Raw genomic sequence first — 26813 nt, 5'->3', positions numbered from 1 at the left:
TAATTTTTATGACTTTCCTCATGTTTTTATTCTTAGTTTCTAATTTTAAAAATATATATTTTCATAATTCTGTTAACGTAATTCCTATATAATTTCGATTAAATTATTCTTATTATATGGATTCTAATACTCGTAAAACTATCTTTTGTTTATTTCTTTTTAGTTGGAAATTTTAACATTGGTTAAACTGGTTTCCTGTTCAAAAAAGTATTTTTCAATTATTATCACTCAGTTAGAACATGTAAATTTTTTATAAAATTTCACCAACATCTACAATAACTGCATTTTTGCTCAGGATCGGCATGTAAAGTCAACAAACATGTTGTTTGAAAATTGCTAAAAAGACTATGAAACTACACATCACACCATAAAAAGAGGATGCTGATATTAAACCAAAACATGTATTAGGAAAACAGGATGAAAAAATGGATCAACAGAAAATTATGAAAACTAGGAGCCGAAAGGCAACTCCTTTCGCAGAGCCTATTTTACCACTAGACCCATGAGGCACCTGCCTCGGGCCCGTATTTTAATGGGGCCCGGAAGATCACCAAATTGTAATTGTTTAAATATAAATTTTATTTATTGTTAATACAAATTTAAATTTCGGTTGCAACTATATACTTCTATTAAATAATTAATCATTTAAAAAAGTTATTATTATTATTAAATTAATAATATATTATTAAATTTTGTTAAGTCCTGCACTGCATTTTGTTTTTGATCTATTTTCGTTTGATCTGACTATGGTATGTCCATCACGTCTAGAAAACGTGCTACGGCTTGGTATAATATCGATAAGTCCCTATTATTCAAATTTTGTTTGGTATAGTCCTGTTAAAATATTATATCATGTACCCGAAAACAAAACTAGAGATTAACGTTTTGGTTCGTATCTGATAATTGGTACTTATCATGTCTAGATCAAATAATATGCAAATTCTTTTGGTAAAACATTTTGGTCCATATGTGATAATTGGTACTTATCATGATTATATCAAATAATATGCAAATTATTTTGGTAATTTTATGCTATGTCCCACGTAACATCTTTGTTTCAAATAAATGTTAGATATATTTAAGTAGCATTTTCTGTAAGTTTTTTTTATGTAAGTGGTAAATAACATGAATATATCAAACTTTTCTTTTTGTTGTTTTGTACTTATCATAATTATTCATGAGCAAGAAAAACAAAAATTAGAAAATGAACGCCAGCAGCACCATGATAAGGCTTCCTTTCATTATACAACAAAACTAGGCGACAAAGAAGAAAGTATGCGGAGCTTAGGCAAGCTTGTAGTAGTTGCATTTGATTTGCAGAAGTGTTTGGCTACACCTAATTTGACATCTAGTGTGGCTTTCTATAAAAGAAAGTTATGGACTTTCAATTTGACGATCCGCAATATCACCACAAAACGGACATCTTGTTATGTGTGGCACGAAGGCAACGAAGGTGTAGCTCAACGAGGAGCTGATGAGATCGCATCTTGCTTATTTCAGTTTATTAAAGACTTCCTAGAACAGGTAGAAAAACAAGTCCTCTATTCTGATACGTGCCCAGCTCAAAACTGAAATAATGTATTACCGATTATGTTTTTAAAAGCACTTGAAGAAAAGAAAACTCTAAAAGAAATTTATCATAAGTTCCTAGTTCCTGGTCATACTCATTTAGAATGTGATACAGGCCATGCTGCCATAGAGAGATTTGTGAAAACAAGAAACGCCACAATTTCAGTTCCACAGGACTGGGTATCAGTAATTAAAATGACGAGCCCTCGTTTTGACGTAAAATTTATGAAACAAACTGACTTTTTCGGATTTTCCAAACTTGTGATAAAAAGAAATGTTGATAAAGATAAAAATTCTTTTGTTTGCAACAGCGTATTTTGGCTACATTACAAAAAGGATAGTGATATAGGCTTCAAATACACATTAGATTCCGATGAACCTTTTCGTTTAATGTCCATGCTAAGAAGAGGCAGGTCAACTTCCATGTCTAATATTTAGATACTGCTTATAATTATCTTCTACCCATAGACTATTTCAAATATAAAGATATTCTCGACCAAAACTGATTTGTATCAGAAAAGATCTAGTTTACTTGAGGAACTAAAATCTCAGCAAACAAGTGGCCCATATTTTAAAACTTTACCAGGATGCCGCTTGCTGATTTTGAATATTTATTAACATGGTAGATTTCATCTAAAATAATAAGACAAGATACTGTTATGAAATCTGCAATTTCACAACAAGATAGACTGGCACTAACATTAAGATTTTTGACAACAAGAGATTCATATTCTTCTTGTTCTGGTTCCTATCCGTTTCGGATGAAAGAAATCATATTGGCAATCATAACCTTGCTCGCTGCGGTTCGAAACAGTTCCTTGAGGTTTTCTTTAATGATGTTATTAAATTCCTCAGCCATGATATTCTCCTTCTACCGGGTCCTCGCTTACCTTTTACTTTACTTTGGAATATGGACTGCAGCAGGGAGTAACGGTGCTGATTTCTCATAACGTGTCCCAGATACTGTAATCTATAAAGCAACATCTCAAATGCTTTAAGTTTTTTAACATTGGTGTCTGTAAGCGTCCATGCCTCCGCTCCGTACAATAATACAGCGATAACGTAACATCTCAAATGTCTGGCTTAAAAATGTCTCAAATTGTTGTATTTAGGGATATGTTGTGGCTTTTGAAGATGGAGCTCATTTCGTTAAACACCGTTCTTGCCTTTCCTATGCGGCACGTTATTTCCTGTACATTTGTACATTGCTCCACTGCTCATTTATAATAGTTCTCAGGTAGCCATACTGTTTTATAGCCTTCGTGCCAATCAAAAATAATACGATAACTGGGATATTCTAATAACCGATCATTGCTGGATAGTAGAAATAAATGTAATGCAAGGTAAAATTAAGGCTAAAAGATCTATAGATAGAAGAAGAATTTCCTGGCTGAGAAACTTAAGAGAGTGGTATAGTTGCAGCTCAGTAGATCTTTTCAGAGCAGCCGCCAATAAGGTACGGATAGCTGTGATGATAGCCAACATCCGATAGAAGAAGGAACTACAAGAAGAAGAAGAAATAAGTGTACTAAATATAATTATAATAATGATAATAGTACATACGATGTACATACTAGTATATGTACATACATACATATATATTTATATGGTTTTAGGCCTTTTTATGTTAATGATACAGCAATGTAACCTATTTTATTAAAAAACCAAATTACGTTTTCTGTACACGCATCTATTAATAAACATGAAATGCATGCGATATGTAGATATGAAGCATTTTATGTAGGTACATATTTTCCTATTAAAATACATACAGCAGAATTCATAGTTATTTATTCTCGACAAATTTTTTGGATCCCAAATACCAGGCTTTTGTTGGGATAAATAAGCAGGTAGATTCGTCAAGCGATTCTTCGCCACACGGTACAACTTTCACAAACGCCGTCCAAACGAGTGCTGCGAGCGCCTTTGTGTTCACGAAAAAACCGACTGGCGCCGGGTCCCGGCGAGCTCCAGCACGAATGGTATGTACATGTAATGCTCGCAGTGCCGTCCAAACGCAGAATTCGCGTTTCATTACACGTTACGTTACGCATTACATTACACGTGTCTGGACCCGGCTTTACCCTTTATAGATCCAATCTCTCATGGATTATGGATTTTACCATTCGCTTAAACACACTCAAACCAGTACCACAGAATATACAAGCGACAGTGATATAATTTCGACGCATAAGTTTTAATTTGGTACAAGTAAAGCATTATATTTCCACAGCACTGTTTTCCAATACAAAGAAATTGACCAATAATAGTTTAAGTTCTCTCCTCTATGACCGTTAACTCCATTAAGATGGAGTTAACGGTCATAGATACTTTTTTAAATCTCTATATTTTTGATACAAATAATGATATGTGCCATTATATCAAAAACAGAAATGTTAAAACATATTTCGTTTGTTATATCTCTTATATCACTTAGGCCCGGTCTTTTCACCTCCGAATAAATATTTATTAGGAAGTTTATCCGGCAGATTACATGTAAATCTGTCAAATAAACCTCCGAATAACTTTTATTCGGAGGTGAAAAGACCGGGCCTTAATAAAGTATTCAATGAAATATATTTAGTTTTTTATTTTGTTGCGTTTGATTTAAGAAACCTTCTTGAATGTTAAAATTGCCCTACTGAAAAACATTAATTTTGGAGTTATTACATGTCTCCCAAATACCACAGTTATATTTAGGGGCCCGAAAATTGTGTAGTGCCTTGGGCCCGATTTGAAGTAAAATATGCTCTGCCCTTTCGACCTATGAACCCGGATTGTATTTTTAACAAAATTAACAATTTTTCAAGATGAAAAATATCGTAAAATCAATGACAAATGATATTTGTCGCGAATCTATAAAGCCTTATAAATATGGCAAGTATTAACGTTTTCAATCGGTTACTGCGAAAAACAAAATTTAAAAAGTAAAGCTTACAGACGTAAGTGATGTTGTTTTCCTAACTTGTACTCCTTTTTTGTGGTCATTATATAAAATATCTTCTTCTTTTGGCATCATAACCTGAATGGATCTTTGCCTGTCTGGATATGTCCTTCCATTGAGACCTCTCTTGTGCCCTTCTACTCCACTGTCTTATATTCATGGTTTTCAGGTCGTCTTCCACGTCATCCAACCATCTCGTTCTGGGCATTCCTTTCTTTCGTCTTCCTTGTAATATTTTCTTTTTTATTTTTATATCTTCTTGTCTCTGGACATGCCCCAGTGATGACAGTCTTTGACTTTTCACAAATCTTACAATATCGTACCCTTCATTTAATTCGTTAATTTCGTCGTTTCTCCTGATCCTCCTCTTGCACCGGGCCGTACACATTTCGCAGTATGTATCTTTTTTGTGGCCATTATACAGGCACAAATACTGCCGTCCTCAATTAAAACGCGGTATCTGCAAAAAGATTTAAAATCGAGTTTTTGCTGTATGTGGTTTCCTTTTTCCTTGTGACCTTATTTATGCTTCTGCAATGACTGAAAACCGTATCATTTTATTTACTACCAAAATAAACAAATTGGAATATGCCGTATGTGCTAAATTTCAATAGCTTCTTAATTAAAATGCGGTATCTACAGAGTACTCAACGAAAAAGAGGTATGTGGTAGCGAGTATCATCTACTTGCCGCGTTTTAATTGAGCACAGCGCATTTACCGCGTTTTTATCGAGATACGTGTTGCGACCTCGTATTTTGAACATTTATGACATGTAGGTATTTTGCGTATATAATAAACAATTATAAGCTATTTATTTTTCTTTTTTGGTAACTATTCCTCTTTGTAAAAAATCGTATTTGTAAATAAAATGCAGATACGGCACTATTTCTGATCCAGTAATATGTCCGCTGCTCAATTAAACGCGGTATATGACTTTTTTTTACAGCTTTGATAAAAACATGATTTTTTTAAGAATATATTTTTAAATAATGTTCAACTATCATTAGAACATGTATTGCGTTAAAAAGTTGTCAAAACCTATAGAGTCCTGAGAAAAAACTTTGAGAGCCGATTTCTCGGTTTTAAGTTGGCTGCACATACCGCGTTTTATTTGAGGACGGCAGAATAACTGAGGCACAAATAGCTGAAACGGCCAAGGTCATTTGCGCGGTAAATCGCAAATAGTGAGTTCTGCGCGATGCTATTATATTGACAGCGTTTGCATCAATTTAAAAAACATTAGATAGACACAAAATTTCTCGTATAAATATTTTTTTTTCTTTCATCTCTTTTTTTTTATTGGATATTCTTTCTTTAAATTTGGCTTTATGCAGGGTAGATCAACAACAGATGCAATTTTCATTATAAGGCAGTTGATGGAAAAATACAGGAGTAAAGAAACAAACGCTCATATGGTATTCATTGATCTTGAGAAAGCATATGATAGAGTTCCTCGAGAGATTCTGTGGTGGGCACTCAATAAGAAAGGAGTCCCTGGTGAATATGTAAAGATTGTGAGGGATATGTATGAGGGAGTAACGACGAGTGTTAGGACAGGTGTGGGAGAGACTGATAAATTTCATGTGAAAGTAGTCACCAAGGCTCTGTGCTTAGTCCGTATTTATTCTCATTAGTTTTGGACCAGATAACAGCGAAACTACAGGGTAACATTCCATGGTGCTTAATGTATGCTGATGATGTCGTGTTAGTAGGAAATAGTGAAAGAGACTTAGAACAAAAACTGGAACAGTGGAGACAAGCTCTGGAGGAAAAAGGTTTAAAACTTAGTAGGACAAAAACAGAGTATTTGGAATGTTCATTTAAAGATGGAGCTACTACAAATAAAATGGTATCTTTGGATGGTGAAATGATTGTGAAAAGCAATAGTTTTAAGTACCTAGGATCGGTATTACAGAGTAATGGAGAAATAGATGGAGATGCATGCAGTAGAATTAGGGCTGGATGGATGAAGTGGAAAGAAGCGAGTGGTGTGTTGTGTGACAGAAAAATTCCAATGAAGCTGAAGGGAAAATTCTATAAAACAGCCATAAGACCGGCTATGATGTACGGAACTGAATGTTGGGCAGTGAAAAAGAAAGAGGAACAACGAATGCATGTGGCGGAAATGAGAATGCTTAGATGGATGAGTGGAGTGACAAAGAAGGATAAAATTAGAAATGAGTATATTAGGGGAAGTCTAGGTGTGGCACCAATTGATGCCAAAATGAGAGAGCATAGGTTAAGATGGTTCGGTCATGTTCAACGTCGAGACGTTAATCACCCAATACGAAGAATAGCTGAAGTGCAGATTCCTGGAAGGAGTAGGAGAGGAAGACCAAAGAAGACCTGGGGGGAGGCGATAAGGCAGGACATGTTGGTAAAGGGGATTAACATTGATATGACCCAAGACAGAATTGTGTGGAGAAATGCAATTAGGGAAGCCGACCCCGCATAGGGATAAGGCAAAGAGAATGATGATGGATATTCTTTCTTTAAACCGTGAGTCTGTTTGTACTTTTAGGCTCTCTTTACCAATGGTTGGAGGAAAGATATTTTCTCTTCCAACTATGGCATTCAAGTCTCCCGCTAATATTTCAACATGATTTTTGGGCACTTATCATAGATATCATACAACATATATTTTTAGAAAATTATAAGAAATACTTTTTGTTTAAAGGAATTTATTGCATTGTGAGATATCTGTAACTCTTCTGATAATAATTATTATTGTTTTTTAAATGTAATTATAAAAATTTAAAAAGTAATTATAAAGATATAATGACTTTATTTGTTATAAAATTAATATTAGTAAATTATTAAGTAGAAAGTATTGAAGTACTGTCGATGTCGATGTCGATGTCGCAAGGAAGAAAAGCACCTTGAATAGAGAAATAGCTCAATCTTTCTCTGCCTTCTATTGAATATACTTTATAAACGAGCAAAATGCTTTAAACAGTCAAATTAAAGGGACCAACTACTGAGAAATTATAACATATGTATATTAACCTCTTATCTATAATATTTGATTTGACCTCTAACGAAAAATACCAAAGTATAATAAAATTAGTCTCCTAAGCAGATTCTCCTAAAAATTCAAAGCAAAAATATATTATTTTTTTATTGAAAACGCCTTAGAATCACCAGATTTAATATAAAATTTTATGAAATGCTTTTTCATTAAAATCATTTGTCTGTATTCAAGCTTGGTACACACCACTGCTTGTCATAATCTTCAAAGCTGCCGCCCTGGCAAGATCGATTTAATTATATCTAAGCCACTCATATTGATAATTAAGTTAAGAAATTTTCCTTCTTTTTGAAATCCACGTCTTGTAATCAATTGTGAATACTTTGTTTCTTTTTAAAGAAAATTTTTTATTGTCATAGATGTCTTATTTAATAAAATATACAAAACAGGCATAATACCAAATGATTCGCTGACATCGGTGTTTATACCACAAAGAAGAGAAACTCAAAGAGAAACAAAGAAGAAAAGATAGGTTTATTAGGGTGATGAATCATATGCTGAAGCTTTTCCTACGAATAATACACAATGGAGTATACAATAAACTAATAGGTGAACACACAGGTCAACTTGTTTCGTCTATTGTGTTAGTCTTTAGTATATTTGTGAATGCTTCATAAAAGGTATTGTCGAGTGAAAAGGTCATAGACTTGATTTCAAGAGTTAGCCAGTACTCTGTTAGTATCAGAGGCGGATTTGAAGATTTTGCCGACCCTGGGCTATCCACAATTTTTTACTTTTTAACCAAAAGTTGTTTTCCCCTGAATTCTGCCGCCCTGGGCTATAGCCCGTTCAACCCATGTGTAAATCCAGTCCTGGTTAGTATCTGCATATAAAATATTCGGTAACATACTTTTTAAGAGGCTTAAACTCTTTACAGCGTTATAAAATGATACTGTACGTTTAGTTTTCAATTAGAGATACGCGACTGAAGGAAACGCTAAAATCGGCAACATTGCTTCAGTTAATGAGTTGCATTGCCACTGTAGAATCGACGAATGACTACATAAATCCACGCGACTGGGGTGTGGGAAGCGGTGAAACAGTGTTGCCATGTATTGGGTGTACTCATATATCTAATTTAAAAGTAAACACAAGGTATAACTAAGGTATAACTAAGGTAGTTAGCGCTGTTTCACATTATAAGAATTTAAACGTGTGAGGGTTAGAACACACGACGACATTCCAATGGTGGCTCATGTAATCGTATGGAGCCTTTCTCACTAGATGGTGATTGAAACGTTCGATGAAGTCGCCGTGTTTAAACCGTCCCTCGCTTACAACAACAGACGGCAGCCTTGCTGTCTTTACTCACCCAGTAGCATTGGGAACTTAATGCATCCTTTCATATGATAAAGTCGTTCAGTCGCACGAAAGTAGTGTACTTGGTTGTTTGGTACATTATTTTCATTTACATTTTTGTGGCAGTTTGAAGTAAGTGCATATATTTTATATTATGGTGTCTCAGATTGATAGTGAAATATTAATAACATTAATTGAAGCGAGACCTGTTGTTTGGGACAAAACAATAGAAATATATAAATATAGAAACTTGACGAGAAATGCTTGGAATGGTGTATGCCGTGCACTTAACAGTGAATTTGACGAATTAGGTGATAAAGAAAAAACACATTTGGTAAGTACAGCAAAATTAATTATATGTTACTGATAACAACAGTAATTAAAACTGCTAAGTATATTATAATAAACTTTATTTTACATAGTTGCAATTAACGTTGAGTATAGAGGGTGTTCCATCAATATGTGTGAATATAAAAATATATAAATCGTATCTTTTTGCGTTCATAGGATGAACCCAATGAATTCGGTTCCTATTATTTCTCTTTCTTCGACGATAAAGTAACCACAACGCTATAATTTGATTTCGCTCCATATAATATAACTATACCTTTTATTCTACGAAATTATATTTAGTTTTATAGGGTAAACGACTCGGTGAAGACTGGAGCCGTCAAGTCTTCTGTGAAATGATCTAAAAACAACATTTAAAACGAGGGGAATAACATTTAAAAATGAGTGGAGGGACTTTTAAATTATGTACATGAAAAACATAGATTGTAATGTTGTTCTGAAGCTATTTCCTTGTGGCATTTTTGTAATAAACTATTCTAAATGGGAAATAACCCAAAATTTAACTAAAAAAATGATTTTATTAACGTTTCGACGCCCAAATCGGATGTCGAAACGTTAATAAAATAATTTTTTTAGTTAAATTGTGGCTTATTTCCCATTTAGAATAGTTTATTACTTTATTACAAATATAGTACAACAACAAATATAAAAACAAATTAAGACTTTAAATTAAAATCATAAGAAATAATAACTGACAAAATATAAATTGCAAATGAATTAAATACGCATTACAGTACGTTAGGACAAAAGTATGGACAAAAAATACCCTCTTGTAATGATACATCGTAATGATACATATCAGACATCGGATCATGTACCTACCTCAGCCACAAAGTGTAAATGAAAATAATATACCAAACAACACAGCAAAATATCTTCGTGCGACTCAATTCTTATTGTGTGAAAAAATTGTGCGTCAAGACTACCGCACGAGAAACCCCTCGCACGTTCAAAATTCTCATAATGTGAAACAGCACTTACTGTATAAGATTACTTCATTTGTGGTTCCGCCAACTATAGCCAGAAGAAAGATAAAAACAATAGCTCCTTAACGATACATCGTAGACAAACTTGATAGATAACATTACAAAATAAAAAAAACATTTTCTTCCAACTTTGGTCAATTATTTAGTATAGCTGTATCTACGACTAGGATATGAATGGTAATTGATGATAATAAAACTTAGTAACAGAGACAGATGCAAATTAAAATGAAATAGAAACAAGGTAACATGAGAAATAAGCAAATGGAAAAAAGATCGATAACGGAAAACAGTAAAGGTATTTAAAATCAGTAAAAGAAAAAGACCGGTGAATAATATCTAAGCCACATAAATAAGGTGAAGAAAAATATGTATATGATTTAATAATGCAAGAAATACAATCAAAATTATATATAGATAGAAAAAATGGTTTGAGTTTTGTCTTACTTAAATACCAAAACAGATAAACAGAAAAATATAAGTAAGTGAAAGGAGATTTAAAACAACCATGTTGAAGTAGATGGTAACTCAAAGTCGACAAAAGTACTACTTAATATAATAAAAGTAATGGTATAAATAGAAAAAACTAGAGATTAAGATGGTACCAATAATGCAAATATTAACATATTTTTTATATTCACCTCAAATGAGCAACCAACCATAATCATATAAAATTTAATGCCAAATATGTTTCAAAAAGTGTTTTTGCACTATATTATTTATCCCTTTTTTAATAAGTTTATTAAATCATATTTTTTAAGTTATCAGTGATATGAAGGAAATCAGTTTAACCAGATGTAAAAATCCTGTTTTTTTTTGTTGTTATGTTTGACTTAAGATCGACAGTTGTATTGTTAATTGGGTTTGGAAAGAACTGTTGTATTGTTAGTTGCGGTAAAAAGCTACTATCACCAATTGCTGTCACCCCATGCTGGCTCGTATAGCACCTGGAGCACCTCTACACTATCCTACAAAAATTCGAGGGGGCTCCACTTACCATCTTGATGTCGCTTATGGTTGCTATGCTGCGCACAAACAGGTTTACCTGGACAATGGCAGGCCCATCTAGAGTGATGATTATTATGTGTTACATTTATATATATGTACAACAAGCAAACAAGTAACAGTGGCATCTCTCGTATGTGGTTAGTCGTCTGGTCTTCCCTACATTGAAAACAATTACTTATGTTCTAATTGATAACTTACCTGTGCCGTTTACACCAGATGGACGAATTCGGGCGTCGTAGCGACCTGGTCCAAGTATTTGATCCAGTACTTCTTTCTCTTTTTCTCTAAAGTTGATTTTGACATTTATACAACTGAAAAATAAGTTAAATGTAAGTAACGAGACATCTAAAAGAATAAAATCTAAAAGATTTCTTAAGTCGGAAACAAATTCTGATTTTTACCTGTACCCGATCCTTCCTTCTACAATTTACAAGGAAAACGGGCAATAAATGAATAGACATGGGGAATCTACGATATGCATTCCACAACACGTCGATTCATCTAAGTAAAGATCAAACGAATTTTGATTCCTAGTACTCAATTCGTGTCTAACAACGAATATAAATGAAAGACAGTTAAGGTAAATCATTTTGTGATTTAATTAATTGTATTTACATACTTTTATAATTTATTTTGAGGTTATCATATATATTTTAGCTTTTAAATTATTTTGTAATAATGGGTAAGGCCCGTAAATAAATAAATAAATAAATTTATTTTGAAAAGCCTCTGGCTTTGATGGCATTCATGCTGAGTTCCTAAAGCAGAGTGGCAGATTTACTAGGCAATGGCTTGCAAAATTCTTCCCAGTACAGGAAATGTTCTTCATCAACTAAAAAGGGCAAACATCGTCGCCATTTTAAAACCAAGGAAAGCTAACGTTTTACAAACAAATTACGGTCCAATTGCCCGTCTATGTTCTACAAACTTTTTCAAAGAATGCTATATAATAGAATTAGTGAAACAATATTCCAATGTACAGGGTGTTTCATTAATAATTGTCCATATAGTAACTGGAGAAACCTTAGCACAAAATACGAAGATTTGACCTAAAACACTTAATAAAATGTGCTTCCTTACTGAGTTACAGGGTGTTTTATTTAAAAATTTTGAAACCATTTTTTGCTCAGCATTTTAAAACTATGCTGAGCAAAAATAATTTTTAAATTTTTAGATAAAACACCTTGTAACTCAGTAAGGAAGCACATTTTATTTAAGTGTTTTAGGTTAAATCTTCGTATTTTGTGCTAAGGTTTCTCCAGTTACTATATGGACAATTATTAATGAAACACCCTGTATACCCGTGGAACAAGCAATATTTCGACCAAATCGCAGCTGCACAGACCAAGTCGTTGCACTGAATAACTATATAGAAACAAACTTTAAAAAACAACTAAAAATATCTACGGTTTCATTGATTTGTCAGCAGCGTACGATACCTTGTTGATACAAGATGCCATAGGTAAATTAATGTGAGCCATTTCATGCAGAAATATCACTGATATCATTAACGCTGTGCAACAGAAGTTTCCAAGTCGTCAAGGGCGATAAGACCAGTACCCAAATGAAAAACAATGGTCACCTGTAAGGATCAATGCTGGTCCCTCTACTCTTTAGCCTTTATATAGCAGACATGCCCGAAACCACATCAAAGAAGTTAGGATGCAAAGGGATGGGTGTTTGCTACGAGACATAAAGAATTCGAAAAACTGAGCAAATATTTACAAACGACGTGGTTACCCTTGGAAGATATTTTCGCCGCTGGAGATTGTAGCCCAATGCCACCAAGACAGAAGTATATTACTTTTATTTAAATAACAGACTTTGCTGGTTTGTTGGCGGGAATATCGGGGGAAGAATGGACCTCCATACACCCGGACTACGCCTTGTATTATAAGCAAGCAAGAGTGTTTGGACCAACTAAGACAAATCTGGGCCACGAATCTGCTTGTTCTTCTGATTGATAGAAATCAATCCACTCTGCCAGTATTCGAGTAAAGAGCTTGTATACGTAGTTTAGTAAGTTAATGGGCCTATAGTTTTCAAAATCTAAGTTATCTCCTTTTTTATGAAGGAGATTCTTTAGGTTTTTTCGACCATTCTGGGCAAAAACGGTCTCTTGTAATTTTTCTCTAAAGTTGATCGTTTTTGAGTTATAAGCAAACAAATTGAAATTTGAAAAATGCGAAAATGGCCATTTTTAAGACTTAATAACTCGGTTAAAAATTATTACATATTATGAAAGCCAGAAAGTAACTAAATCAAAGTTTAAAGCCCCCTACATGATCGTGAAGAAATTTGTGTCATTAATTTATTACTAAGCTGTTATACAATGAGCGGTAAAATCGTATTGACGCGGCTGTAAATGTAAGTGCGAGTAAGATTCATTGGACTGCCGGAATGGCATCTCTTTCGCACTCACCGTTGACGGCCGCCTAATACGTGCATGGAGCTCATTATAATTGCTTAAAAATAACAACTTAGTAATAAAATAATGACCAAAATTTCTTCAAGATCTTGTAGGGCCTTAAACTTTGATTTAGTCACTTTCTGACTTTCATAATAATAACTTTTAACTGAGTTATTAAGCCTGGAAAATCGACATTTTTCGTTTTTTTCAATTTTAAAGCGCTCATAACTCGAAAACGATCAACTTTGGAGAAAAATCATAGGAGACCTTTTTTGTCCAGAATGATCCAAGAAACCCAAAATAAAATTTGTCCGGGCCGAAAATATTTATTTTTGCAATTTGATTTAAAAAATTTGTTTTTTTAATTTGGACCACTTTTCGCCTGGGCGACTTCTTGAACCTTATTCTGGGGTGTCTCACGAATGTGATTATGCAAGAAAATCTCATGGGAATATTTTTTCCAACGAACTTGCCGTTTTAGCCTTGTCTATAATGATAACATTCCCTCATTTAAAAATACCTATACTATTGTAAATTAATTAAGTAATAATTGTACATTAATGTAACATGTCGCTAATGGCCATTAGTAGTTGATGCGACTGATGTTACTAAAAAAAACCTAAAGCTAATTTTTCAGCAGAAAAACTACATATTATACGTTAACGTACATTTACGTAAACAACAAAAAGTAAAAAACAATGGAATTATTTAAATTTTTGTCTTCTCAAAAAGCTGTTTATAAAACAGTATTTTATATCACAGCGTAGGTATTTAATATGAATTTCCGTGTAACGATAATAGTCCAGGGTAATAAGGTTTTTTCCATGACACTTCAACAGCCAGGGTACTGAAGCGTTTTTTCGATAGGTAATACCATTGATTATAAACACACACATTGGTGTTTTTAATCAATGGTAATACCTATAAGAACAAATTTTATTGTAACAATTTCCTGCGTAAGATCTGGCGGCCATTTTTATTTATAAACAATTTAGTGTCAAAAAACCGCCTTTTCCTTATTTTTCAAATTAATGGAAAACAGTAAGGCTTATGGTTTTCTTAGTACAAACATCTTCGAGAGAATGGAAAAAAGCTTCAAAATGGCGTATTACAAAGTTTAATATACTCTTTTGTTGTTAATATAATTGCGAAAAATTGTCGAAATATAAAAAAACTAATTTCGCAATAACTATTGTAAAAATAAGTTTACAGTTTTGAAATTTTTGTCAAATAAGGGATCTTTGGTGCTTAATATATGACAGAAATTTCAAAGCGGTTCATTCAATTGTTTAAATTTTATTCAAATTGTTTATCCCAAAGAGCTCTTTTTGCAATAACATAAATCAGAAAAAAATACTGTTAGTACCATTCTACAGCGTATATTTTTGTCTTATTACCCTGGCCTATAATTCCATAAATATAGTTACAATGGTACAATTTTAATACACCTACAGAGGCAACGTTATATTTATATTATATTATTTTGAGTGCAGAAAGCAGAAACTACATAATTGAATGATATAATTTTCACATATTCAAATGAAATTCCCACAACATAATTTCTGGCATTTCTGTAATGGAAAATATTGTGAATGATATCCAGCTTTAGCACGGTAATACTGAATTTTCGACAGCTATTCAAAAATGTGTTTGAATTTATAATTAAATCTCTCCTACACATGTGAAATAATTGAATCAAATCGAATAAGCAACATGCGAAACCACATATTTTAAAGGTTTTTAAATTGCCTTCACAACAACTGCTATTTACATATTTTGCAAGGATATCAGCAAACCCAAATAACCTGGTAATAAATCTAATCAAATCCATACAGCCTCCCTCAGCAAATGCATCCAATCACACTCTCACGTTACCTCAAATAATATCTCCTTTATCGGATTCTATCAACCTGCCACATACTACTACTATTTGTACCTCTTGACTACACACACAATCTACTAATACTCAATTCTGATTTATGCAGATTCGATAAAACAGAAACCCGAAACTCACTCCTCAGAAAATCCTTTCAAAACATCCTCAATTCGACACAATTTGGTGAAATCTTATACACCGATGCGTCCAAGAATGAAGACTGTTGTGGCTGCACCGTGTCCACAACGACGAGGACAATAAGCTCTGTGCGACTACCTAGAAGCTGTAGTGTTTACAGCACAGAATTATATGGAATACTTCAGGCACTAAAGTCTTCACTCCTATATACTAGCTACCAACTATATACTAATATCTGCAACCAACTATGTACTAATAACATAACAGTCACAATGATCTGGACTCCATCCCATGTTGTGGTATATTCAGAAATGAAAAAGCAGACCAGGCCGCTAAAGCAGCATGTTCTTCTGACTCAGCTTTCAAAGAGGTCCAAATTCATACGGACTTTAGGATATTGATTAAAAAAATCTTCAGCTCATGGGCAGTTCAGTGAATTAAAACAAAAAGTAAGCTGCACGAATTACAACCCAACCTATCTCGCCTCAATATGTCATCCATGAACAGGAAAGAAAAATCAGTTATTCGCCGAGTACGAATAGGGCATACCTCAGAAAACCCTCCAGTATGCCACTTCTGCAATACTCTCCTTTCAATCAAACATATAGAGGCTGTTTGGTAAAGAATGGGCCATAGCTTAACGTTAGATTACTGAGGTTAAAATAGGTCGATTTAAGCTAACTTACCTTAGTACAAAAGTTGATAATATCCTAAATACAGGGTGTCAAAGTTAAACTTTTATTTTATTCATTTTTGAATATTTCCTGACAGGCATGGGACAACAACATGAAATTTGGTAAGTGATACTGGTATTGCACAATCTACTAAATTATGTTAAACAAACGTTTCTGGCTACTACCAGAGGCGTACTACGGGGGAACGTGAATGGTTGACCATTCCCAAATTCTACGCAACTGGCGGAATTGCTATTTTAGTGCAATTTTTTGATTCTCCAATACTTTCTATGTAAAAAACATACTCTTCATTCGTAACGATAAAGCCATTAGTTTTCGAGATATTTGAAGCTAGAAAGGTACACTAATCAAAATAAATGTGACTTTTTATATTTAACTTCAAATATCTCGAAAACTATTGACTTTATCGTTACGAATGAAGAGTATATTATTTGCATAGAAAGTATTGGAGAATCTAAAAATTATGCTAAAATAGCAGTTTCATCAGTGTCGTTGAATTTGGGAAGGGTCAACCATTCACTGTCCCCTGTCGTAGGTCTCTGGTATTAACCACAAACGATTATTTAACATAATTTAGTAGGGTGTACAGGGGTCTAGGACATTTCGGCGTCGCCGTTTCGGCGTGGCCATTTCGGCGTGGCCGTTTGGGCGTAGAGCCGTTTCGGCGTAGGCCGTTTCGGCGTCGGCCATTTCGGCGTCAGAGATTTTATTTTAGTTGACTAAATACCTACATTGGAGTCTATTAGTAAGACATTATTTTGAAAAAAATCTTTTAATATAGTTATTTAAATAGATACATTGGAGTCCATTGACCACAAAATTTTAATATTAATGGTAGATTTGTATATGTCAATTTTATACTTATGTGTGTGTGCTTGTTATTTAGCTCATAGTTAATGTAATATCTGTAATTGGCTTCTAGCTGTAGATATTATATATAAATAAATGAATAAACAAGATTTTGGAAAAATGAATATTTTATTTTAGTTATTATTTACATGTTATAATTAGATATGTGCTAGTCCAATTAAAAATCCTGAAACATTTATATTTACATACAAAACATTTATATTTAACCTACAAAACTTATTCACGAAATATTAATTAAAATAAAGTATTTACATGTTATAATTAGATATGTGCTAGTCCAATTAAAAATTCTGAAACATTTATACTTACATACAAGACATTTATATTTAACCTACAAAACTTATTCACGAAATATTAATTAAAATAAAGTACCTACTTACATATTATAATTATGTGCTAGTCCTCTTAAAAATTCTAAAACATCCCCGTTTGCATCAAAATTTCCCACAAGCCGTGAAATGCGATCATCTGCGTCTCTGTATTTTCTTAATTTCAATGGTGGGAGATTACCTGCCACAAGTTGCTCGAAATAGACATCTCGACCTTTCTGCACCTGACGCAGGCCATCTATAAATTTCCATATGGTTGGATGATCTGCTCCCAATTCCATCTTGAGTCTTCTATGGGCGGCCTCAGCGTGATTATTTGTCCGGTCTTCTCCATCCAGAGTTCTCTGGTAGAGGTTCCACATCCTTTGGGGAAATAAACTTGGTCTTCTGCCATTTCCTCTTCTGTTCATACGTCCAATATAGTAGTCTTCAAACCAGTCTACAAGTGGTTGGTGTTCAGCAGGTAGAGCTTCCGCTAGAACGGCAAAGGCATCATCTAAATGTTCGATAGGAACAAATGCTAATGCTGTCAACATTCTGCAATTTAAAGCGAATTGTGGATCAGCATTATACTCTCTCGTATATCCCATAGCAGCCACTTGTTTCTTCATATTTTGTGCCAAATGGAAAAAACATCCATTGATGTCGACGCCTGGAAAACAATCTTCCATTGCCTTAAATGCCGCCTGTTCGAAATCGCAATGGATTGCTCTGGGTTGCAAATTTGGTACAATTTGTCTGATCAATTCAAACATACGGGTATATGTGGATCTTGTTTTATTCGGCAGCATGGCATAAAATATTGGATGGACTCCATTATATTTTGTGGCCATAACTGTGTATACTTGTAAAAATAGAGATGGTGCTATAGCAAATGTACCGTCACCATACCACACATCTGAGGTCTGTAGATGTTGCAGCCACGATTCTCTCCCGAAAATCAAAATTCTTTGCAATCCTTCTCCATCATCTGCTAATAAAAAATTTTCTTCTACACCATCTTGTAACGTGTAAACACGATAAGACTCGGGAATTACTAACTCTTCAGCAGTTGTCGGATTTGATGGGGCTGCATGAACTTCGTTACGTTTTCGTCTGATGAATTTTCTCATCGCGCCAGTGTTTGGGAGCCGACCATGACAAGCTTGACTTGTATTTCTCAGGCACTCATTGATTACCACTATTGTCCCTTCGTTTGTTTCTGTAGCACGCTTTTTCATTTTTGTAACAACTTGTGCTACTTCCACGTCCATCGCCGAGGAGTCGTGAGTGTGAACATTTACTTTCTTGATGACTTCACCATCTCTTGTATGTATTCTTGCTTTGCACGTTTGTTTCCTCTCACACCTCCAAAATTTTAGGGATTCATCGCTTTTACTAACAGCGTCAAAAACATACATGAAACCATCAGTGGTAAATTTCTCTCTTCCTCTGGTCGATAAAATTTTTCGTTCCATAGCTTAAAAATTCTTCGTCTGTATATCGTATAAATACTACTATGAAATATTATAAGACACTACATAAACTCTTAAACTGATCTCTGTTTATATAGCTGTACCCTCAATAATCCAACCAATCAAATCAATAATAGGTAGGTACCTACTTAAAATTTCCCTTAAGATTAAAAATCAACAAATTACTTGCATCTCTCGTTAATGACATTATAATGTAATTTTTGAAATCAACAACTAATTTAGTTTTCGAATATTTAAAATCAACAAATAACTTGCATCTCTCGTTAATGACATTATAATGTAATTTTTGAAATCAACAACTAATTGATACATGATAATGTCATTTGGAATTAACAGGTAATTTAGTTTTCGAGGAAATGTTAATAACATTATTATGTGATTTATAGAATTTTGTATTTAAATTTTCGAAGAAACTGCAATAAATATAGGGATAACTATTATTATACTAACTAATGGTAAATATTTTAAAAGCAGATTCCTTTCAAGAAAATATTGTATAATTTAATTTTTTTTAAAAATATACATTCTGCAAATATTTTTGCTTAAAAAAGATATTTTAACAATATTAAAATTCTCCGTCTATATACCATATAATGTATGTCTAATTAAAGTTGAAAAATGTCAGTTATCATCTAATTAGCTCTGGGACAATTAAGAGAACAGCAATTATTATTAATATGCATTAATAAAAAATCCAATATAGGTATTTGCAGAATAAAATATAACAAAATGTTTATAAAAGAAATATATTTAGTTTATTTTTCTACTTGACCATTAATGTTAAAATTGTGTGACCAATGAACTCCAATGTATTTAAATAACTATATTAAAAGATTTTTTTCCAAAAAATTGCCTGACCAATAAACCTCAATGTAGGTATTTAGTCAACTAAAATAAAATTTCTGACGCCGAAATGGCCGACGCCGAAACGGCCTACGCCGAAACGGCCTACGCCGAAACGGCTCTACGCCCAAACGGCCACGCCGAAATGGCCACGCCGAAACGGCGACGCCGAAACGTCCCATTCCGGGGTGTACAGTACCTACACTTTCTGCCAAGTACCATAAGGATATGTCAAATAGTTTTATAGTACCGGGCACACATAGTTCCTAAAGTTTTAAATAAAGAATAAATTATTTAAAAAAAATACTTTAAAATAATTTGACATATCCGTGTGATACTTGGCAGAAAGTGTAGGCACTGTACACCCTACTAAATTATGTTAAATAATCGTTTCTGGCTACTACCAGAGGCGTACGACAGGGGAAAGTGAATGGTTGACCCTTGCCAAATTCTACGCCACTGATGAAACTGCTATTTTAGCATAATTTTTATATTCTCCAAAACTTTTTATGCAAATAATATACTCTTCATTCGTAATGATAAAGTCATTAGTTTTCGAGATATCTGAAGTTAAAAATGAAAAGGCACACTTATTTTGATTAATGTATTATGCTCCTTCGTTTTTAGCTTCAAATATCTCGAAAACTAATGGCTTTATCGTTACGAATTAAGAGTATGTTTTTTACATAGAAAGTATTGGAGAATCAAAAAATTGACTAAAATAGCAATTTCGCCAGTGGCGTAGAATTTGGGAAGGGTCAACCATTCACGTTACCCCGTCGTACGCCTCTGGTAGTAACCAGAAACGTTTGTTTACCATAATTTAGTAGATTATACAATACTAGCACCACTTACCACATTTCGTGTTGTTGTCCCATGCCTGTCAGGAAATATTCAAAAATAAATAAAATAAACGTTTAACTTTGACACCCTGTATTTCGATTATTATCAACTTTTGTACTAAGGTAAGTTAGCTTAAATCGACCTATTTTAAACTCAGGAATTTAAGGTTAAGCTATGGCCCATTCTTTACCAAACACCCTGTATACTAATGGACTGCCGTCGGTATGATTCCTCTAGCTAGAAGCAAACAAAACCTAGAAATGAATCTAAAGGTACGTATCCATACGTTGGTGCTCCGTGTAGCAGCTCCACATAGTGGATACATTGGTGCTCGCAGCTCGGCGTTCACCCTCTTTGATTCAACCGGTTTGTGGTTTATATGTAGGGGAGTGCATGCCGTATCCATTTGAGCAGCTACACGGAGCATGAAGCACCAACGTATGGATACGTACGTACCTTAAAAGACATCCTTAGGCTAAGGCCACACGGGCGATAATTTTCGGCGCCGTAAGAGCAGTAAACCTGACTTGGCATTGGTTGACAAACTCCTATTTCATCTACAATTGTAGTGTAACCTGTTTGTCAAGTTTAAACAAACAACATAGGAAGGTGTTAAAACAATGGGCTAAAATCAATTTACAATATTTGTAATAAAATACGCTCTATCTCGGTAAGGAGGAATATTGTATTTAAGTGTTTTAGGTTAAATCTTCGTATTTTTTGCTAAGGTTTCTCCAGTTACCATATGGACAATTCTTAATGAAACACCCTGTATATAATAGCGCAACAGCTGCAGTGAGAATGTATTATGGCGACACAAATGCATTTCCCTTGGAGAGGGTTATTAGACAAGGAGGCACTCTCTCCTGAACTTTTCAACGCTTTGTTACAGAGTGCTATGAGAAACAATAATTGGGAAAATATTGGAGTCAACATAAATGAGGAGTTTCTGAACAACTTGAGATTTCAGATGAGATAATCCTATCGCAGACCGGATATATCATGCCTGCCAACTTCTTCAAGACTTTCAGAGATCTTGTACACGAGTTGGCCTTAAAATTAACTTTTCCAAAACACAATACATGACCAACCTTGTACTGGTCAAAAATATCTCAACTAATGGCATGCAACTTGAACAAGAGTATAGCTATAAACATCTGGAGTTGCAATTAAATTAGGAAGATATAATCAAACAACAAAGTTAAACATGAGAATAGGATTGGCATGGGCTGCTTACGTAAAACTGAGGGAAGTCTTTAGATCAGATATTCCCATGTGTGCTTGAAAAGGAAGGTCTTTGATCAATATAATGTACTGCCAGTTCTAACGTATGGAGCAGAAACATTGACCATTACTAGAAAAGTAACCAATAAAATAAAAGTGGCACAGAGAGCAATGGAGAGGTCAATGTTCAATATATCCCTCAGAAACAAAGTTCCAAACTAAATAGTTGGGAGAAAAACTGGTGTTACGGACGCAATTCAAAGAATTACAATGCTAAAACAGAACTGGGCGAGACATGTTGCCAGATTCATCTGCCAAGATGGTAGGACGATATCAAACGCATCTAGCACAACTGCATTCAGGGTGCTCAAGATTAGATGTAATGGAATTATCTATGGGAGCCCTATATCCAGCAGTGGACTCAAAACGGCTGCTGATGATGACTAAACACCAAGGAATGTTTCGTGCTTAACTATTCATTTTTTACTGTTAAATGGACAAAAAGGGATATACCTAGATGAATTGACCAAATTGTGATGGATTAATAATTGTGATGGAAACGTTATTTGAACTAATTTGGATGAAATATTATTCTTTAATATTTTTCAAGGTTTTATTATTTTGCTAGCGAAACGTCTTGTTAACGAAGCCATTCTCTCTGAGAGACATTTTTTATTTCCATTTGTGTGTGCAAATTTGAAAATTAACCCGTATATGTATGTTGAGTTAGACTTGCTATGTTATACATTCTCCTTTTGTTTCTTGATTTTAATAAATAAATTACCATCCTCAGCTAGTAATTTAGTTTGCCTTTGTCACCTCGTTAAACTTCGTCTTTGACATTGCCATGGCTGACGATATTTGAATAAAGCCAGCTACAATTTTATATGAAATAAAAATTATAGTACTTATTTGTGAAGTAAAAAAGACAACTTACTTCACATTTTATCTGGATTTCAAGAAAGAAATCACCAAATAATTAATCCCTAATTAAGAGAAATTTCCTTCCCAGAACATAATGGTGATGGAAATTACAAAATTTAACGCATTATTAAACGTATAACGTATATATAAATTATTTAATAAAAGGCTATAGCAGGATAAGATGGTCAAAAATGCCCCCGCACCGATCAGCCCCGCTACTTATTTTTTCGAAAAAGGATATACAATTATGCCCTCATGCAAATTTTTAGCTTCCCAGAGGTCCTAGAACCTCTTAAATCGAGAAAAGAAGAATTTTTATTGCATTGAAGTATTGAACCAATTAATGTGTAATAATATAATATACAGAGTGAGGTTTATGTACGGAAACCTTCAATTATCTCGGAAACGGTTAGCACAATTTTTATAAATTTTTCTGGGTAGGGGTTTTCTAATGAGCCCGATATTATAGTGATAATTACATTGTTGTCAGATCTTCCGTTTGTCTAAAAATCTATTTTTTTACTTCAATTGGAATACCCTGTATATTTTTTGCTTTTTTAAGTCCTTAAGAAATACTAATTATCCTTCATGTTATATTCCCTATACCTAAAGATCATAATTTCGGAGTTATTGCTACATTTATTTAAAAAAAAAAATTAAACAAATTATAAAAATCAAGTTTTTCGGCCCGGGTAGACATTATTTTCCTTTTTTTGGACTATTGGAAACAAAAAAAGTTCTTTTGTAATTTTTCTCTAAAGTTAAACGAGTTCGAGTTATAAACAATTTAAAACTGAAAAAATCGAATAATGACGATTTTCAAGGTTCAAAACCACAAATCAAAAATATTATTTTTGAAACTGTACAGTAGACAAATTCAAGTTCAATCCTTATTTTATCAGTTGTTTAAGCTGTTTAAGCTTGTTTCATTCTAAAATATTGTTTTTTAGTTGTTAATTCTGCCCGATCGCCCGTCCTCTCATATGCGCTTCACTAACAATTATTAAAAAGCAATGTTTTAGAATAAAACGGACCAAAAATTTTTATAGCGAGCCCCTAGAAGAAGGGCTTAGCTTAAATTTGGCAACTCAGCAGTTTTAAAAATAATATTTTTTATATGTGTAATATCGTCATTATTCGATTTTTTTTCAGTTTTAAATTGTTTAGAGCTCGAAAACCATTAACTTTAGAGAAAAATTACAAAATACCTTTTTTCTTCCCAATGATTTAAAGAATGTAACTACACGGACCGAAAAAATTGATTTTTATAATTTATTTAATTTTTTTTAAATACATGTAGTAATAACTCCGAAACTATGGCATTTAGGTATAGAGAATATAACATGAAAAATAATCAGTATTTCTTAGACTTCAAAACGCAAAAAAAATAAGAAAGTTCATTAGATTTCCAGAAAAACGGAAGATCTGACAACAATGTAATTATCACTATAATATCGGCTGCATTAGAAAACCCCTACCCACCAAAACCTATAAAAATTATGCAAGATGTTTCCGAGATAATTGAGTGTTTCTATACATAAAACTCACTCTGTATATTATAATTATTATAATAATATTATATTAATACGCATTAATTGGTTCAATACTTCAATGCAATCAATTTGACTTTTTATGATAAAATTAGTGAATTAGTCAGTATTTTGAATGTATATTTTGAATCTAGTTATAAAAAATACGACTATATTAGTTGCAATAAATGATCAAATTGATAATATACGTGTGTCGCATTTAAGATGAAGACACCCCTATATTTCGGCTATCAAAATATATACAGATTTGAAATTTGGTACAGTCATACAGGTTAATGGTTCACAATTTTTAAAAGGGTCAACTGACATTTAAATTGTAAACGCGGTCTACTGCGAATCCACGAACAGGGTAAATTTTCGATATGCGATTCGATTTGCTTCTCGTTAGAGATATCGAAAAAAGTTGTTTGGGAAAGCTATTCCAAATATTATTATAATCCCTCATACCAAATTCTATGACAAAATTCACACTTTTAGTGCTTTTTTTAGTTGTTGAAGTCAGGATCCTAAATCCTAAAATTGGCTGTACCGAGATGCATCTCGAGACAGCCAAAAACGGTTTTTTAAATTTTTTCGTTCTTTCCGCTCAGATATTAAAAATTCTGCCTCTGCCATTCAAAAGAACGACAAAAGATACACAAAAAATACTATTTAAAAGTTGACCAAATTATATTTATATAACCTAAAATTTTTTTGAAAATTACAAAAATTTTTCCTGGGCTCATTTTTTACTACAAAAATCTAAAAAAAATCAGGCTGTTTTGTATTCAAAATATACATACTCTCGAATTTTTTCAGATTTTTCAGATAAGTTAAAATTGCGCTCACAAAAAAATAAAACCTAAAAATTCTTCTTTTCCCGATTTAAGAGGTTCTAGGAACTTTGGGAAGCTAAAAATTTGCATGAGGGCATAATTGTATATCCTTTATCGAAAAAATAAGTAGCGGGGCTGATCGGTGCGGGGGCATTTTTGACCATCTTATCCCGCTATAGCCTTTAATAAAATGCAAATGCATAGTCTACCTAGTAATTAATAAGTTTTAAAGTTAAGCTGCTGCATATGACACCCAAATATAGACAAAAAATAATAATAAAATGATGGAGATGGTTGTAAAGTTTTTTTGCGGAATATAATATAGATTTCTTTACTAACTCAGAGGACGGGGTCGGCAAAGAGACGTCAAACGTAGAATTTCTCGTGAAGTAGTCATGATTAGGTCTTGGTGGAAAGACATGTAGATGTTTACGAATTAAGCAAACAGTTTCTAAAATATACAAAGATGGAAGGGTTAAAATTCCGTGATATTTGAAGTAACTTCTGCAATGTGTTGTTCTTCTGAGGCCAAACAGATATCTTATTGCTCTTTTTTGTAATTTGAAAATAACATCGAATTGGGCAGCTGTACCAGAACCCCAAAAAGGAAGACCATAACGAAGATGTGACTGAAACAAAGAAAAATATGTTATTTTGAAAGATGCTAAATTGAGTTCATTCGAAACAGATCTTATAGCATAGCAAGCTGAGGATAGTTTCTTCCTTAACAAATCGATATGGTGGGACCATTTAAGGTTGCTGTCTAAAAAAATACCAAGAAATTTTAGAGAATCAACGGTACTGATCTGGCTGTTATTAAGTGGTAAGGGTTGAACAGCTTCTTTATAAGACAATGCTACTGTTTTATCTACGTTCAACGAGAGTAAATTAGAGTCAGACCAGGTTTTTATTGTAAGTAGATCAGAAGTTATAGTAGCATGAAGTGTTGCAATATTTGAGTTGCTCCAAGTGATCCTGGTATCATCAGCAAAAAGAAAGATTTTTCCATCGATGTTTAAACTAGTGATGTCATTAATAAAGATAAGGAAGAGTAGAGGACCCAATACTGAACCTTGAGGTACCCCACATACAATGTTTTTGAGACTAGAGTCTGTATCATTTGCTCTAACCAGTTGTTTCCTATCATCCAAGTAAGATTGGAACCAATCCAAAGAAAGACCTCGAATTCCGTAGAAATTTAGTTTTTTTATCAAAATGTTGTGATTTACACCATCAAAAGCTTTGGCGTAGTCACAAAAAACGGTGGCAGTGTGAAGATTATTGTTCAGTGCTTGATAAACCTCATGTAGTACAGAAAACATGGCATCAGTGGTGCATTTATTATTTAAAAAGCCGAACTGATTTTGTGATAAAATGTTGTTTTCAACTAGAAAGGACATAAGTCGGGCTTTTATGAATCTTTCAATAATTTTGGAGAGTACCGTTAGTAGTGCAATAGGTCTATAATTGCCGGTATTAGATATTTCACCACCCTTGTCAAAAGGAATAATGATGGCTGTCTTCAGGCACTCTGGAAATTTACCTTTCTCAAAGGTATCATTAATTAGTGAGATGAGGACTTCTAACACATTTTCTGGGAGATTAGAAAAAAATTTTATCGATAGATCATCAGTACTA

At 33.4% G+C, this 26813-nt stretch overlaps 1 protein-coding gene across 5 annotated transcripts in view; it reads right to left on the bottom strand.

Moving 5' to 3' along the window:
- The window catches only part of LOC114339556 (glutamate-gated chloride channel), a 485597-nt gene that overhangs the window by 274495 nt on the left and 184289 nt on the right, over nucleotides 1-26813 (bottom strand). For 2 of the 5 annotated variants that reach the window (XM_050641478.1, XM_050641474.1), the window contains exons 2-3: nucleotides 11382-11494; nucleotides 11173-11240 (exon numbers count right to left, since the gene is read on the bottom strand). In XM_050641478.1, coding sequence (XP_050497435.1) covers nucleotides 11173-11175 — 3 coding nt within the window. In that variant the 5' untranslated portion in view covers nucleotides 11176-11240; nucleotides 11382-11494. Of the gene's footprint in view, nucleotides 1-11172; nucleotides 11241-11381; nucleotides 11495-26813 lie in introns of those variants that run through there. The other 3 variants (XM_050641473.1, XM_050641475.1, XM_050641476.1) reach the window with 2 other exon arrangements.

The sequence above is a fragment of the Diabrotica virgifera genome, chromosome 10 (assembly GCF_917563875.1).
Source record: "Diabrotica virgifera virgifera chromosome 10, PGI_DIABVI_V3a".
Classification (NCBI taxonomy): Eukaryota; Metazoa; Arthropoda; class Insecta; order Coleoptera; family Chrysomelidae; genus Diabrotica; species Diabrotica virgifera.
Note: the sequence above shows the minus strand (reverse complement) of the source record. Positions and strands in the feature narration are given on the sequence as shown.